General features: G+C 41.6%; 1 protein-coding gene across 1 annotated transcript in view; it reads left to right on the plus strand.

The window, feature by feature from the left end:
- MEP1B (meprin A subunit beta) overlaps positions 1-4,033 on the plus strand; it is a 33,160-nt gene extending 29,127 nt beyond the window's left edge. The window contains exons 13-15 of the mRNA XM_059894462.1: positions 125-251; positions 880-1,084; positions 3,966-4,033. Coding sequence (XP_059750445.1) covers positions 125-251; positions 880-1,084; positions 3,966-3,980 — 347 coding nt within the window. The 3' untranslated portion in view covers positions 3,981-4,033. The remainder of the gene's footprint in view (positions 1-124; positions 252-879; positions 1,085-3,965) is intronic.
- Positions 4,034-15,519: the final 11,486 nt, after the last annotated feature.

Consider the following 15,519-nt stretch of genomic DNA (forward strand, 5'->3'; position numbering starts at 1 on the left):
CTTCAAGAGTACCTGGATTTCTCACAAACCTGAAGCCTGAACATTTTATTTTGAAATTTAAAGATCAAATGCTTGTTAAACCCCAAACTGATTTCCCTCCATGCTCTCCTCTCACCCTCCTTAGACATATCCCACCTTAATACTACACAAAATGAGCCAATCCCGACCTTGGACATCAATGACCTTTGCACAAGCTTTAAATGTGAGAATGATGGCGTTTGCATTCTCCACAATGGCAAAGCTGAGTGCCGGTAAGGATGCAATCTACCCATTCTTTTGTTACATATTTTTTCATTCCCACAATGTAGGATTCATATGATATTTCATATGAATGAAATCAGTTGATTCTCATCTCAAAACCGTTCGTAAGATATTTATCTTTTGCTCTCCATTTGGGACTTTGGGTTGCCAGCAGAACGACAGAATTATTTTTGCAAAGATAGCACGTTATTCTAATTGCCTGAAACAGTCCTCATGAGTTACATATCTTATTAGGTCCTCACAACGGGCTGGTGTGGTTACTGTGACTGTCCCCGTTTCCTAGATGGAGATACCTAAACTCTAAGAAGAGCTTGGCCACGGTCATAGCTGGGATGTGGAGGAACTGGGACACTGAGAACTAAATTTTCTCCACTACCTATGCTACCTTCCTTGCCCAGCTGGGAGCTGCTGTGTTAAGTCCCAGATTAGGAGTAATTCCATTGTTCCTTTCCGTTGGCCCTGCCTGTGCTAGTCTAACCAACCCTTCTAGCCCAGAATGGGTGACAAATAGTTCCATCTGCCAGTGACCTGAGTGTTGACTCACTCACACCTTCAATGGTGAAGATTTTCAGATTAAAATATCAACTCATAACTCTGAGTCACGTTCCTCACATGTAGGTGTCCGTCAGGGGAAGACTGGTGGTACATGGGAGAAAGGTGTGAAAAGAGAGGCTCAACTCGAGACACCATTGTGATTGCCGCATCTTCCACTGTTGCTGTGTTTGCCCTGATGCTGATCATCACCCTCGTCAGTGTCTACTGTACCAGGAAAAAGTATCATAAAGAGACAGGTTCAAGGACAGCAAATATGACTCTGGAAAATGTAAGTTGACTCTCATATTTGGTTATTCAAAACCTATTGATGGAATTACATAAAGACAAATAAGGACTTCTTATATATCCTAAAAAAAAAAAACTTCTCTACTCCCTATGCTGGGGACAACAGCTTTGAGACTATGAGTTCTTGTTATGTTCACTATAAAGCAACGGGTCTTAAATTGGGATCCATGGATGGTTTTGGGGGGGGGATTTTATTATCCTTCTGGAACTGTATCCAGAATTTTGTATGGTTGTGCAATTTTCTGGGGTGGGAGTCCGTGACCCTCCTGAAAGGCACAACTGATTTTGCCTACACATTTCAACCTTCCTGGTTAAGGGGAGAGGTGACCTGTAAGTGTCATCGTTCTAAAGGTTGAGCTCAGGCTTGTAGGAAGGGGGTGCTAGGCACATTTGGGGCTTTTGCATTAAAGAAGTTTCCAAATGATTCTGGCTTCATGTGTGGTAACGAAGTCTAAGGCAAGATTTTCAAGTAGAAGTTTTAAAGTCTTGCCTCAGAAGGTCTCTAGAATGGCAATACACTCTTGAAATTACCCTGGGGAAGCAGACTCTTTGAGATGGATATTTGCACGCAGGACGTTTACTGTGCGTGCTCTCGGGAACACCAGTGATGGAGTGAGGGAAGGTGGACCAGGCAGAGGGTGAGGTTGGATTGTGCTGCGGTTGCAGCTGAGGCCTCAGCATCCTCTGCAGTGAGCTCTGGAGCTGGGATGGCCCTTAGAGTGCCCTGAATTGAGGCAAGGGGGCCAGGCCATTGTACTCCCCACATCAACAGCCATTGGATTGGGGCTGTCCCCGGGGAGGGAGCAGAAAATTAAGCAAAGCAGCACCCTTTGGGGTAGGGCATGTCCTGCAGGAAAGCTTTCATTTGGAACGGCAGGAGTAACAGAGAACCCCAGCACCCACTACATACCCCAGTCATAGGGAGCACAGTTTCATATGCAGATTCCTATTCTCACGCACAGAAGAGCACTTCTAACGGAATAGAATCTGAACATCATTTAAAAGTGAAACTTAAAAATTCTTCCAGTTCTATTTCATTCAAAACAGAGTCTCTGAAAACTACTAGCAAAACTGAAGACAAAACAGGCCCAATTGACACATCTCTGAAACCGAAAATACTGCAATTACCTTAAGCATGAGGATATTTTCTTCCTTTTTTTTTTTATTATTATTATTCATTTTTGGCTGTGTTGAGTCTTCGTTTCTGTGCAAGGGCTTTCTCCAGTTGCGGTGAGCGGGGGCCACTCTTCATCGCGGTGTGCGGGCCTCTCACTATCAGGGCCTCTCCCATTGCAGAGCACAGGCTCCAGACGCGCAGGCTCAGTAGTTGTGGCTCACGGAAGTAGTTGCTCCGCGGCATGTGGGATCTTCCCAGACCAGGGCTCGAACCCGTGTCCCCTGCATTAGCAGGTAGACTCTCAACCACTGCGCCACCAGGGAAGCCCATGAGGATATTTTCTTAAAAAAATGATTATTCAAGACATGCTGTATTTTAAATTTTCAATTTTTTTAAGTAGACAGACTTATTTGTTTAAAGACACTTGTTTGTTAAAGACAATAAATTTGTGAAGTTATTCAAAAGATGGACAATGATAATGAACAGAGAGCAAATAGTTTTATTCTCATACACTGCGGCCATGCTTCCTCAGCCTCAGCAAGATGTTTAAAGCCAGTCCTAGGCAGTGGATCAATTACTTCACAAGTTTATTAGAAAATGACTTAAAATATATATAGGGTTTTTTTTTTTTTTATAAAAAACCAGGTGTTTCCAGCTTACTTTATGGCTCAAAATAAAAGGGACAGATCAGCCAATGACCCAGTAGGTCAACCTGGTGGAAGCTGTGCCCACCGGCATAGTGCTCTGGGCTAGTAGGGATGTACTTGGGGGCTGGAGTAGGAATGGTGGGGGAGTGGTTAGGGAGGAGAGAACCAGTTAGCTGGTGGATGGGACTGCCAGGATATTCCTCTGGAAACTGGTAGATGTAAGTGCTATTATAAAGGCCAATTTAGGGCTTCCCTGGTGGCGCAGTGGTTGAGAATCTGCCTGCCAATGCAGGGGACACGGGTTCGAGCCCTGGTCTGGGAGGATCCCACATGCCGCGGAGCAACTGGGCCCGTGAGCCACAATTACTGAGCCTGCGCGTCTGGGGCCTGTGCTCCGCAACAAGAGAGGCCGGGATAGTGAGAGGCCCGCGCACCGCGATGAAGAGTGGCCCCCGCTTGCCACAACTAGAGAAAGCCCTAGCACAGAAACGAAGACCCAACATAGCAATCAATCAATCAATCAATCAATCTTAAAAATAAATAAATAAATAAAGGCCAATTTATCGACCTAACATTGGAATTAAAGAAAATGATACAACAAAGAGAAGAGAAAGAAGGAAGTTAATTCAATAAAGGAGAGAACTATTAGAGTATCAGGGACATGGTAGGGCCATTAAGTGGAAACACACTCCCACACACACAACCACCATATTATAAAAACAGAACTGTTTTGCCTCTGGGTCATTTAAACACATGCCCAAGAGCAAGGAGTCAACTTACATTTTCCTTAGTCTAGGCATTTCTACAGTAAATTTACTGATAGCAGAAACTCCAGCTCTAGTTTCAATCTTAAATCGGAATGACCTTTTTCCTGAGACTGAAGTGTGTGCTCACCCTAATGTTTTAGCATCTGAATAAAGTGGGATAGGCCAGAGCATGTTCCTGGAGACAGAGCCTGGGGGCCCCCTTGCCAGTTGGGAGGGATGCCAGGAGACTGCTCATGGCACTTCGTTTAAACATCAGACTGTTTCACTGGATTCATTTCAATGGCAGTTTTTAAATTTAGAAATTAAGTGATCGATTGTTCTTCCCCCTTCTAGCAATATGCACTTTGAAGATTAACTCAGCAATACAGCCAGCAAATGAAATGAAAAATTCTTCACGATGGTTTCACCTACAATATATTACAACCACTTCACCTTCTATAAATGGATCTTCTCTGTACATAGCTGGATATACTACAAATCATTATTTTGGTAAAGGTCTCATTGGTGAAATGTTGCTTGTGTTTTTGTTTTTAAAGGAGGGGAGTAAGAAAATAAAAAATAAAAATAGATAAAGGTGGAGAAGCAATTCAGGCTGTTCTGGAAGCATAATATATCTATAAGACAGAGAGCAAGAACTGGGGGTAACTTTCCAAATGACTGCCTTCTCTTTGGGGGCCAAGTGTGTTGGCCTCACAGGTGATTCCCTAGAAACCCACTGGAAACACCCAATGGGAATGATCTTCCGTGTGGAATCTCAGCATTTCCAGGCTGTCCTGTCCCAGTGTAGGGAGGGGTAAAGGGCAGCTCCTTTCTCCCTGGGGACATGTGCCCCCCCGCCGCTCTAAAACTGGCCACTCTCTTGTTTTCTTTATTATTATTATTATTATTGACCATGTTTGCGGCTTGTGGGATTTTAGTTTCCCGACCAGGGATCAAAACCAGGCCCTCAGCAGTGAGAGCGCAGAGTCCTAACCACTGGACCACCAGGGAATTCCCTCTCTTATTTTCTGACTTAAGCCCCAGAGTATGTGAGTCTGGTTTAGAATCTGTTTGAACATACAACTACAATCAATAAGAACACTTTAAACTCCTAGAACAGTTCTCAAAGTTTTGGGTTTCAGGAGCCTTTATACTTTTAGAAATTATTGAGGGCCCCAAAGAGTTTTTGCATATGAACATTCCATTTATCAGTTCTTACCATACTAGACATTCAAACCAGGAAAATTGAAAACAATGTCTTTATTAATCCTTGAAAAATAACAAGCCCATACGTGTTAACATAAATACTATTTTCTTGAAAAATAACTATATTTTCCAAAACAAAAGAAAATTTAGCAAAAAGAGTGGGTGTTGTTTTACATTTTTTGCAAATCTCTAATATCTGGCTTAATAGAAAACAGCTGAATTCTTACATAAGTGTCTGCATTCAGTCTGTTGCAATATATTATTTTTGTAGAAGAATATAAAGAAAATCTAAACTTACACAGATATATAGTTGGAAAAAGGAGGCATATTTGAATAGCTTTCCAAGTCATTGTGGATATTCTTTTTGAATATCCTTTGTTAAAAGTGGACAAATGGTAATTTATTAAAGGTTAGATACAATTGGAATCTGAAAACATATCAATGAATTTTGGTACTCCATCCAGTAAATCTATTGGTCTATCTCATATTTTGAATGGATCTTTCATCTATGCATGATTTTGTCATATCGTGCATTGATTATTTAGAAAATATTGGTTCACTGACTTATGTAGCTCTTACAACTTTTGGTACATTTCATCACACAGTATCAAAACATAACATTAATGTCACCACTCGTCTCATTAAAAAAGTCTTTAAGTCTTAGAAGTTGATGCTCATGCTGTCAAAAACAAATTTTCCAAAATGCTAATTTTTGCTTGAAAGCTTAAAGTTTATCATTGGTAATAAGTACTATCCTCCTTGTAATGACAGGTACATGACTTCATTGAATTTTTAAAATTCAAGTCTTATTCTGAGATCATTGTAGATTTACATGCAGTTGTTAGAAATAATACAGAGATCCCTGTGTACCCTTCACTTAGTTTCCCCCTATGGTGACAACTTGCAAAACTTTAGTGCCGTGTCACAACCAGGATGTTGATATTGATACAAACTACAGAACAGTTTCATTACCACAAAAATCCATCAAATTGCCTTCATATAACCAAGTCCCTTTCCCTCTCGTTCCCACCTCCTGTTTAAACCATGGCAATCTGGGACTTCCCTGGCGGTCCAGTGGTTAAGACCATGCTTCCACTGCAGGGGGCGCGGGTTGGATCCCTGGTTGGGGAACTAAGATCCCGCATGCCAAGGGAGTGGGGCGGCAGGGGAAAAAAAAAAAGCCCTTGGCAATCATTAATCTGTTCTCTATTTTTATAGTTTTGTCATTTAAAAATGTTATATTAATGAAACCATGCAGTATAGAACTTTCCGGGATTTTTTTTTTTTAACTCAGCATAATTCTCTGTAATTCATCCAGGTTGTCGTGTGTACAATAATTTGTTCCTTTCTGATGGCTGAATAGAATTTCATGCTATGGATGTACCACAGTTTGTTTAATCATCCACTTGTTGCAGGACATTTGGGTTGTTTCCAGATTTTGGTTATTGCAAATAAAGCTGCTCTAAATATTCATGTACTGGTTTTCATATAGATATAACTCTGCATTTTTCTGGGATACATGCCCAGGAGAGCATTGCTGGGTCATATGGTAGTTGCATGTTTAGTTTTTTAAGAAACTGCTGCTGATCTGCATTGTGCCTATACCATTTTACATTCCCACCAGCAGTGGTGATGCAGTTTCTCTGATCCTTACCAACTTGGGTGTTATCACTTTTTTTTTTCCTGATAGACTCTTATTATTTAGAGTAGTTTTAGAGTCACAGCAAAACTGAGCAGAACTTAGAGAGATATCCCCTATACCCCTTGTGCCCACATACACACAAGCTTCTCCCACCATCAATATCCCCACCAGATAAATTTGTTATAATTGATGACTCTACATTGATACGTTATTATCACTGAAAGTCCATAGTTTACATTAGGATTCACTCCTGGTGTTCTACAGTCTATGGGTTTTGACAGGTGAATAATGACATGTATCCACTACCACAGTGTCCTGTAGAATAGTTTCACTGCCCGAAAAAATCCTCTGTGCTCTGCCTATTCATCCCTCTCTCTACCCGCCCCTCCCCACACCACTAATCTTTTTACTGTCTCCATGGTTTTGCCTTTTCCAGAACATCATTTAGTTGGAATCATACAGTAAGTCACCTTTTCAGATTGGCTTCTTTCACTTGTCACTATTTTTTTTTTTTTTTTGGCTGCACTGCATGGCTTGTGAGATCTTAGATTTTAGTTCCCTGACCAGGGATTGAACCCGGGCCTCAGCAGTGAAAGCGCCGAGTCCTAACCAATGGACCGCCAGGCAAGTCCCTTGTCACTATTTTTTTATTTTAGCCATTCTGATTAAGTGTGTAGTGATATCTCATTGTGGTCTTAGTCTGCACTTCCCTAGTGACGCATGATACTGAACATCTTTTCATGTACTTATTTGCCATCTCTATATCATCTTCCGTGGACTATCTCTTTACATTTTTTTAAAATAAATTTATTTATTATTTATTTATTTATTTTTGGCTGTGTTGGGTCTTTGTTTCTGTGCGAGGGCTTTCTCCAGTTGCGGTGAGCGGGGGCCACTCTTCATCGCGGTGCGCGGGCCTCTCACTATCGCGGCCTCTCTTGTTGCGGAGCACAGGCTCCAGACACGCAGGCTCAGTAATTGTGGCTCACGGGCCCAGCCGCTCCGTGGCACGTGGGATCCTCCCAGACCAGGGCTCGAACCCGTGTCCCCTGCATCGGCAGGCAGACTCTCAACCACTGCGCCACCAGGGAAGCCCCCTGCTGTCTCTTTTTTAACACACTCCACTGAGAAGCCAGCCATACCTCAGGAGTGGGAGATGATACATCTGATCTGCCCTTTAAGTACTACCTATACAGAACATACGTTAAATCTTTAAGGAGAAAATTATCAAGCAAAGCCAAACTAAACCAAACCTCTACTTGTGGAACAAACAGAAAAGGAATTGTTCTGGTAAGTATGTGTGATAATGTGATTTCTAGTAAGAAATATATATTTGGTCTTCCTGTTCCTGCCACAGTGCTCCTAAAAACCTTGGAATTTCCTAAGTGATGAGAACTGTAAAGGTGTCTTATGTTAGTGAGGTGACTTTTGGAACTCACCTAAGGATGGGGGCTGGTTGCCAGGGGAACTGACCAAGATTAAAGGGTTGGAACTTTCATCCCACCCCCTGATTTCCAGGGAAAGGTGGGACTGGAGGTGGAATCAATCACCAATGGCCAATGACTTAATCAATTATGCCTATATAATGAAGCTTCCACTGAACCCCAAAAGGCTGTGGTTTGGACAACCGGGTTGGTGAACACATGGCAGGATGGGGAGAGTGGGCTGCTTAGGGAGCGTGGAAGCTCCACCCCCTTCCCCCATACCTTGTCCTACACATCTCTTTCATCTAGCTATTCCTGAGTTATATCCTTTTATAATAAGACAGTAATCTAGTAAGAAAAATGTTTCTCTGAGTTCTGTGAGCTCCTCTTGCAAATTAATCCAACCCAAGGAGGGGGTCATTGGATCAGAAGCGTGGGTGGCGACCTGGATTTGCAACTGACATCTGAGGAAGGACTAAGTCCTTAATTTGTGGCGTCTGATGCTATTTCCGGGTAGATAGTGTCAGAACGGAGTTGAGTTGTAGGACAGCCAGCTGGTAAAGGAGAATTCCTTGGCGGTGTGGGGAACGCCTGCCCCTCCTGCCCGCACGCCCACTCCTGACATCGGGATTGGGAGCAGAATCATCCGTGTGGGAATGTGAGGTAGAAATCTGTGTGACTGAGACTACAGAGGAGTTGCTCAGACTGAAGAGTTTGCTTTACCAAGGAATTTATTATTTGACCTGCCAATCCAAGGACTAAGCCTCAGACTTAAGGCTCTCCTCATCTCTGCTATTAACTGCTCTTGGCCTCCTGAAGACGTAAGGCCTGGATTCCGGTTTCTGCCATTCAGTAGGCCCTTCTGTTCCAGAGCTGATGGCTACAACAGATTGCGAGAATATCTTGAGCTCCCCTCCCCGCTCCCTGTCTAGCCACACGTGGACCCAGCAGAAATAGGTCTTCCAGAGGCTTGGAAAAGTCATACACGGGCAGGCGCAGGGGGAAGAGGGAAAAGGTTAGATATTTTTAATTTTGTAAGTGATTAAATTGTTTGCAGGTTCCCAATCACTACATTAGGACATCTAAACTGTGAGGAGAATATTTTAAAAAGGAATCTTATTTGTACATCTTTCATATAACTACCTCAAGTGTATATAGTTCAGATAATGTGTTGAGTTAGCGATCTGGGTTTTTTTTTTTAATAAATTTATTTGTTTATTTAGTTTTGTCTGCATTGGGTCTTCATTACTGTGCACGGGCTTTCTCTGGTTGTGGCGAGCGGGGGCTACTCTTTGTTGCGGTGTGAGGGCTTCTCATTGCGGTGGCTTCTCCTGTTGCAGAGCACGGGCTCTAGGTGTGCAGGCTTCAGTAGTTGTGGCACGCAGGCTCAGTAGTTGTGGCTCGAGGGATCTAGAGCACAGGCTCAGTAGTTGTGGTGCAAGGGCATAGTTGCTTCGTGGCATGTGGGATCTTCCAGGACCAGGACTCGAACCCGTGTCCACTGAATTGGCAGGCGGATTCTTAACCATTGCGCCACCAGGGAAGTCCCGGTTTTTTTGTTTTTTGTTTTCCTTTTCCAAGTATTTTCAAATATTACATGTTTTTTTGGGTTGACTTGTGTTCTTACTCTAATGGTCACAATAAAAAGATTTAAGTTTTTGTTGTCATTTTCTGATAACTGTATAACCAACAAAAACAAAGTCATCCCCAGGTCCTTAAGGACTGCCTTTCTGAATGAGTAGCTTTAGATCAAAGGCGTCCCCTTTCTGCGGAATGACTCAGTCTTCATAAACCTTAATGAGAGCGATTTGGTATCCTCCAAAGCAGCTAGGATTATGCAACATTTCCTTTCAGATGGAGCCTTGGAAAACTATCACATGTAAGGAGCACGTGGGGTTGTCAAGATGGTGTGATAATGCACTAACTGATAAGGCAACTGCACTGTCATCAATGTACAACAAACCCTTGCTTATCTGTAAACCTTAGCCAGACCCCTCATCCGACTCACAAGGGTGTTCTCTGCTTCCATAGTTCAGCAGTATTTCATGAATTAACTTTCATAGCCTGAAAGCTCCTAAGCTAATATTAAGATAACTATAAAAAAGGTAGTTAATATCAGAAAAGAACTGAATACACTTCTCTCCTTGAAAGCTCTAACAATCCCAAGAAATTTATCTATTTTCTATTCTTAATCCTCTTAATCTGCCTCCAATTTGTGTCTTCTTTTGGCTGCCGCTGCCTCTGGTTATAATTTCTTGGATCATTTATAGTAACAATATAAGAAGGAACAAGGAAGGAAGGGAAAGCTAAAGAATGATGGCCCTGAGTGACAGATGGGAATGTTTTCTCGAGAGAATTCTATCAGAGTCCACTGACTAGTGGCATTCATAAACTATGTGATATGCCAATCGACAAGTAGCCCACAAAAAAGACTCCCCATTAAATAGAACCCATTTAAACAGACCACTTCCTGCAGGTGTCACCCCTGGGCTTTGATCTCTCAGCTAGTAAATCCTCGAGCTGAGATTTTATAAACAGATAGGGTAGGGGGTCCCTGGAGGAAGAGAACCAGGCATGGCTCTCCTGACATAGGAGAAGCCATTTTTGGCCTAAGGCATTTTGTGATCTAAGCCTGGCCACATGCATGCCTGCCCTTGAACAGGTCTCAGTAATTAATGATATTAAGGGAAGTGAGGGAATTCAGGAACAAGGGAAAAGCAGTCAAGAAACAATAGTTCAGCAATAAAACAAGGTCCTGATTCCTCCTCAAGGGATATCATACCAATCGGATACATATCTGAGTTCTGCAGGAACAAAGGTCCCCCCATCCAGGTGGAGGATGGTAATGACCTGCTGAGACCCCAGACTGGTTGGAACTTAAGGGATGATGATCTTAACCTTTTCTGACCCTCTTGACTTCAATCAGCTGAAGCTTGGATGCTGGTAAACTTCGCCCCAATTCTATGCTGAATTCTCTTCTGCTCAAGCCCCTTCATGAATATGCATATACCACCCAAACCCCTTCATGAATATGCATATACCTTTAGCTTGAAATTTCCCCAGTTTTGCTGTTTGGGGAGGCACTGCTCTGGGAAAGATCCCTGGTGTTCTCCCTACTTGCTGCAAGAAATAAATCCTTCCTTCTCCTGCTCTTTGATTTGGTTACGTCTTTTGGCTCGACACCCACCAAGAGGCGAACCCAATTTTTGGGTAACAATTTGACCAGGAACTTCTGACTCAAGAGTCCAGGCATTTAACCACTGCTCCCTGGCAGAGTCTATGAGAAATGAGAAAGAAAGTGTAGCTGTCTTTAAGGAAGCACAACTGCTGTTGAGTCACAGACATCCCAGTGGAATTCCAGAGAAGTAAGAAAGATAAATTCTAGAAACAGCTGAGTTGAACTTTGACTTTTGGTTGTATAATTCAGGACTCCTTGGCTTATAAGTGAAGAAGTGATAAGTTTGCTTAAGCAAATGGGAACTGTATTGGCTTGCAAATTCTGACCTTGGGAAGGCTGGGTTCGAGCTGGCCCAAGGAATGAACGGAATCAGGAACATGTGTGCTACCGAGTCGAGTCTCGTTCTCAGCCGTCTCAGTTCCACCTCTTTGTGTGTGCTGGCTTTGTTCTACCAAACCAGCTCCTCTGTGGTAGGGGACGGGGTGCTGGTGCTGCCAGACTCAGGGCCTAACGGCTCTGCCGCAGCAGACAGGATGTGGTGCTTTCTGCCTCCAGCCCCATTCTGCAGTATCCTGGGGAAGGGTTTTGACTGCCATGGCTTAGCTTATGTGCCAGTTTCTTGCGGCCAGGGGTAAGGTGCCCTGTTCAGCCCAGTCTGGTTCAGTGCACACACTTGTGGCAAAGGAACGGGATGGAACAGATGCTGGGAAATCACTGTGGATTGGATGCCCACTCTATTTTGTGCCCGCTATAGGTAACTGATGTTGGAATGACCAAAAAATTTAACAAAAATTTTTAAAAATTTAAAAAAAGGATAAGATTGTGTTTTATACAGTTATGCCACAGGCCAGGTTTGATTCCTTAACCAGATGACCGTGCAATTAGACTCATTAATTATCCTCTTCTTTATTTGACAAACCACTAATATAACATTATATGTCAATTATACTTAAAAAAAAACCCTTAAAAATATATCAAATTATACACTTAAAAAAAAGAAAAAAGACAAAAAACACAGGTACTGGGGAGGGAGTTGGGGGGTGATATCCTGCTACATATTCTTCTGCAAGACACAATCAACCCTGGTATCAGAACCCCCTTCCCACCATGTCCTGCCTTCCTCCTGCATTATTCTGGCTGCATTATTCTGGAAGACTTCAAGGAAAATGAAAGTAGTTAGTGGCCCCCCAAAGTTGGTGACTATGAGATACATCCCACATAGTTATTCTTTAGAGATCTTTTTCTCATTCATTAAAAGGAATGAAAGACTGCCACTCTATTTAGCATTTGAATTTCTTATACTTAATCATGTTTCTTTCCATTTGGTTTTAAAAATTGCATATGTTAAGATTTGTAGAAATAAAAACATTGCTTAGTCTAGCACTAGAGATAGTCTTATTAGACAAAAAAAAAGCCTTAGTTACCATCTAAAAATTCTGATGATAGTTAAAAAGGACACACTAATTGTAAATAATGGGAATAAAGAAATAAACATTTTAATTTTGTAATTATTAGTCAGTTATTGCAAAATTCAAAAGAATCTAGAAAAAATTGCCAGAGGTAATAAGTTCTCCTAATTGTATATATAACGTAAATATTGAAGATTTATTACTGTATGTGTGTGCCATAATGCTAAAATATACAATGATAATGAAAGATTCTTTTTTTTTTTCTTTGTGCAAATATTGAATTACTGAGAGTTAACTCAGGACACACAACATTTAAGAAAATCATAAAAAGCTTAACATGAAAAATAAAAGAGGACAAGAATAAATGGACAGATACATAATATTCCCAGTTGAGAATTTTAAATAAAGGAGACAATAATCCTAACTAAATATAATACATAGGTTTATGCATCACTGATGCATTATCAAGGGAAGTTATAACAGAATAGAAAATAGAACTTGACAATCTGTCACCAAGAGCACTAAAAGGACTCAATATGAATTTATAAATGTGTACATATTTACATAAAATTGATCATATTTGAAACATTTTAGAAAGTAATGAAAACCAAAACATTATACTACTGAGTTAAAAGAAGAAGAATTGCCCAAAGGATTCTATTCCATTGCTCATATATTATAAAATTAATGTATGACAGAACAGGAGCTATACGGCAACCAGAAGGTAATTCTGCCCTCAGCTTGCCTCTCTGCCTCCTTGTTTCCAGGGCTGAGTATCTTCCATGTACTTGGCTAACTGGACTCAGGGCCTGCCAGGTCTCCCTCTTCTCTACATACACATCTAAGGGTACAGATCGCTATGCTGCTGTACCTTGCATCTGGCATTATCTCAGGCTTTTGGTGCAGGCATTAGTTGAGAGGTCCCAGTTGCATGCTCCAGCCCAGTTTCATCACAGGGATACACTGGGAGTATTAGACACTAGCTCAGTTCTATCAAAGTGATACTTTCTTCTTTGCTATTTCTTATAGCAAATTTTTGGGGAGCCTGAGGGAAGGCTTGGATGGATATGGCTGACAGAGGTGGACTTGAGAATTCCTGCTTCCCTGACTATAATACAATATAAACTCACTATAAATTCTTCCTAAGTCATTACTAAGATTATTGTGGTAACTGGATAGCAGGATAGGGAAAATTAATTTAGATTTATACTTAGTTTATATACTGCAATGAATTTGAAACTGTTTAGAGGCTTAAACATTAAAAAGTATATGAAAGACTGGAGGAAAACAGGATAGCATACGTTTCCCTAGCCTGGGCAGTAAACTTAAGTTATTGTTAACAGTAACCTCAACATAATAAAGACCATATATGACAAGTCCACAGCTAAGGTCATACTCAATGGTGAAAGGTTGGAAGCTTTTTCTTTAATATCAGCAAAAAGACAAGGGTACCCACTCTAGCCACTCCTACTCAACATAGTACTGGAAGTCACAGCCAGAGCAATCAGGCAAGAGAAAGAAATAAAGGGCATTCAAATTGGAAAGGAAGATGTAAAATTGTCTATGTTTGCAGATGATGTGATGCTATTTAAAGAATATCCTAAAGACACCACCAAGGAACTAATAAACAAATTCAGTAAAGTTGCAGGATATAAAATTAACATACAGAAATCAATTGAGTTCTATGCACTAACAGTGAAATATCTGAAAGAGAAACAAAGAAAACAGCCCCGTTTATAATAGATTCACTTTGTTGTACAGCAGAAACTAACACAACATTGTAAAGCAACTATACCCCAATAAAACAAAACAAAACAAACAATAAAACATTTGGGAATAAATTTAACCAAAGAGGTGAAAGATTTGTACACTGAAAAGTATAAGACTGATAAAAGAAACTGAGGAAGACACAAGTAAATGGAAAGATGTCATGTATTCATGGATCAGAAGATTTAATATTGTTAAAACGTCCACATTGCCCAAAGCCGTCTATAGATTCAATGCAATCCCTATCAAAATTCCAATCCCATTTTTTATAAAAATAGAAAATCCTAAAATTCATATGAAACCACAGAAGACCCCAAATATAATAGGGAAGAACCTTTGTATTCTATTACAAGTTAATCCCTAAAGGGATGTTGCCTATAAGCTTAAATTATACCTAATGGCCCATCTCTGGGAAGCCGGCCTCCCCAGGTAATGAGCATTAAGCTCAAATACCTTTGTCAGTTTCACAAGAAACATCCTGACCAGGCCCACCTGTGAATAACTGCTGGGAGATAGAAATCATCACATCCCCTCCGGAAGCTGACCAGAACCAGGAAGTGTTTGGCTTTACTCCCTCCCCTTTAGTATAAAAGAAGCCTGAATGCTCACTCAGGCAAGATGGTTTTTTGGGACACGAGTCTATCATCTTCTCGGTCTGCGGGCTTTCTGAATAAAGTTGCTATTCCTTTGCCCCTACAACTCATCACTCCGTTTATTAGCCTGCCGTGAGGCAAGTAGCACGAGCTTGGACTCAGTAACACATTTGGGCCCAGCCAGCCAGGAGCCTTGTTGCTTGTGGCTGGCCAACCCCAGTTGGGCCCGAGCAGCTGCCGGGACCACTTGTCCTAAGGATCTTCCCTTCAAAATTCCCCAAAGTGGCACCGGCTCCCCCAGGGCTTGGCAGTTGGAGCGAAGAATTGACACTTGGGAACCGAGGGGCTTCATACAGTAGGGTAAGTTGCTCTGGTGTGTACAGCCGGGAGCTTTATTTCCTCTCTGTTTGGGGCCTTTTTTCCGGAATAAACCAATTTCTTTTGTATTTGAGTGGGGTACCCTGTTGGAGAGAGGAAAGAGCTGTTGGACTTTTACCCAATTTGTGAACCGGTTTGTGGTTTCTTTGGACGCTAGCATTTGTGTGTGTCGTTTGTGGTTTTTTGGCTTGAATTCCTGTCTTTAAAAATAGGGAATGTTTCAACTATCCTTAAAGAAAGTGCTCTGAGGCGCATTTTGGGTAAGTGATCTGATTACAGCTCTGAACCCATGGGTGAGAAGAGGATGATAT

This window comes from Balaenoptera ricei, chromosome 14 (genome assembly GCF_028023285.1).
Source record: "Balaenoptera ricei isolate mBalRic1 chromosome 14, mBalRic1.hap2, whole genome shotgun sequence".
Taxonomy (NCBI): Eukaryota; Metazoa; Chordata; class Mammalia; order Artiodactyla; family Balaenopteridae; genus Balaenoptera; species Balaenoptera ricei.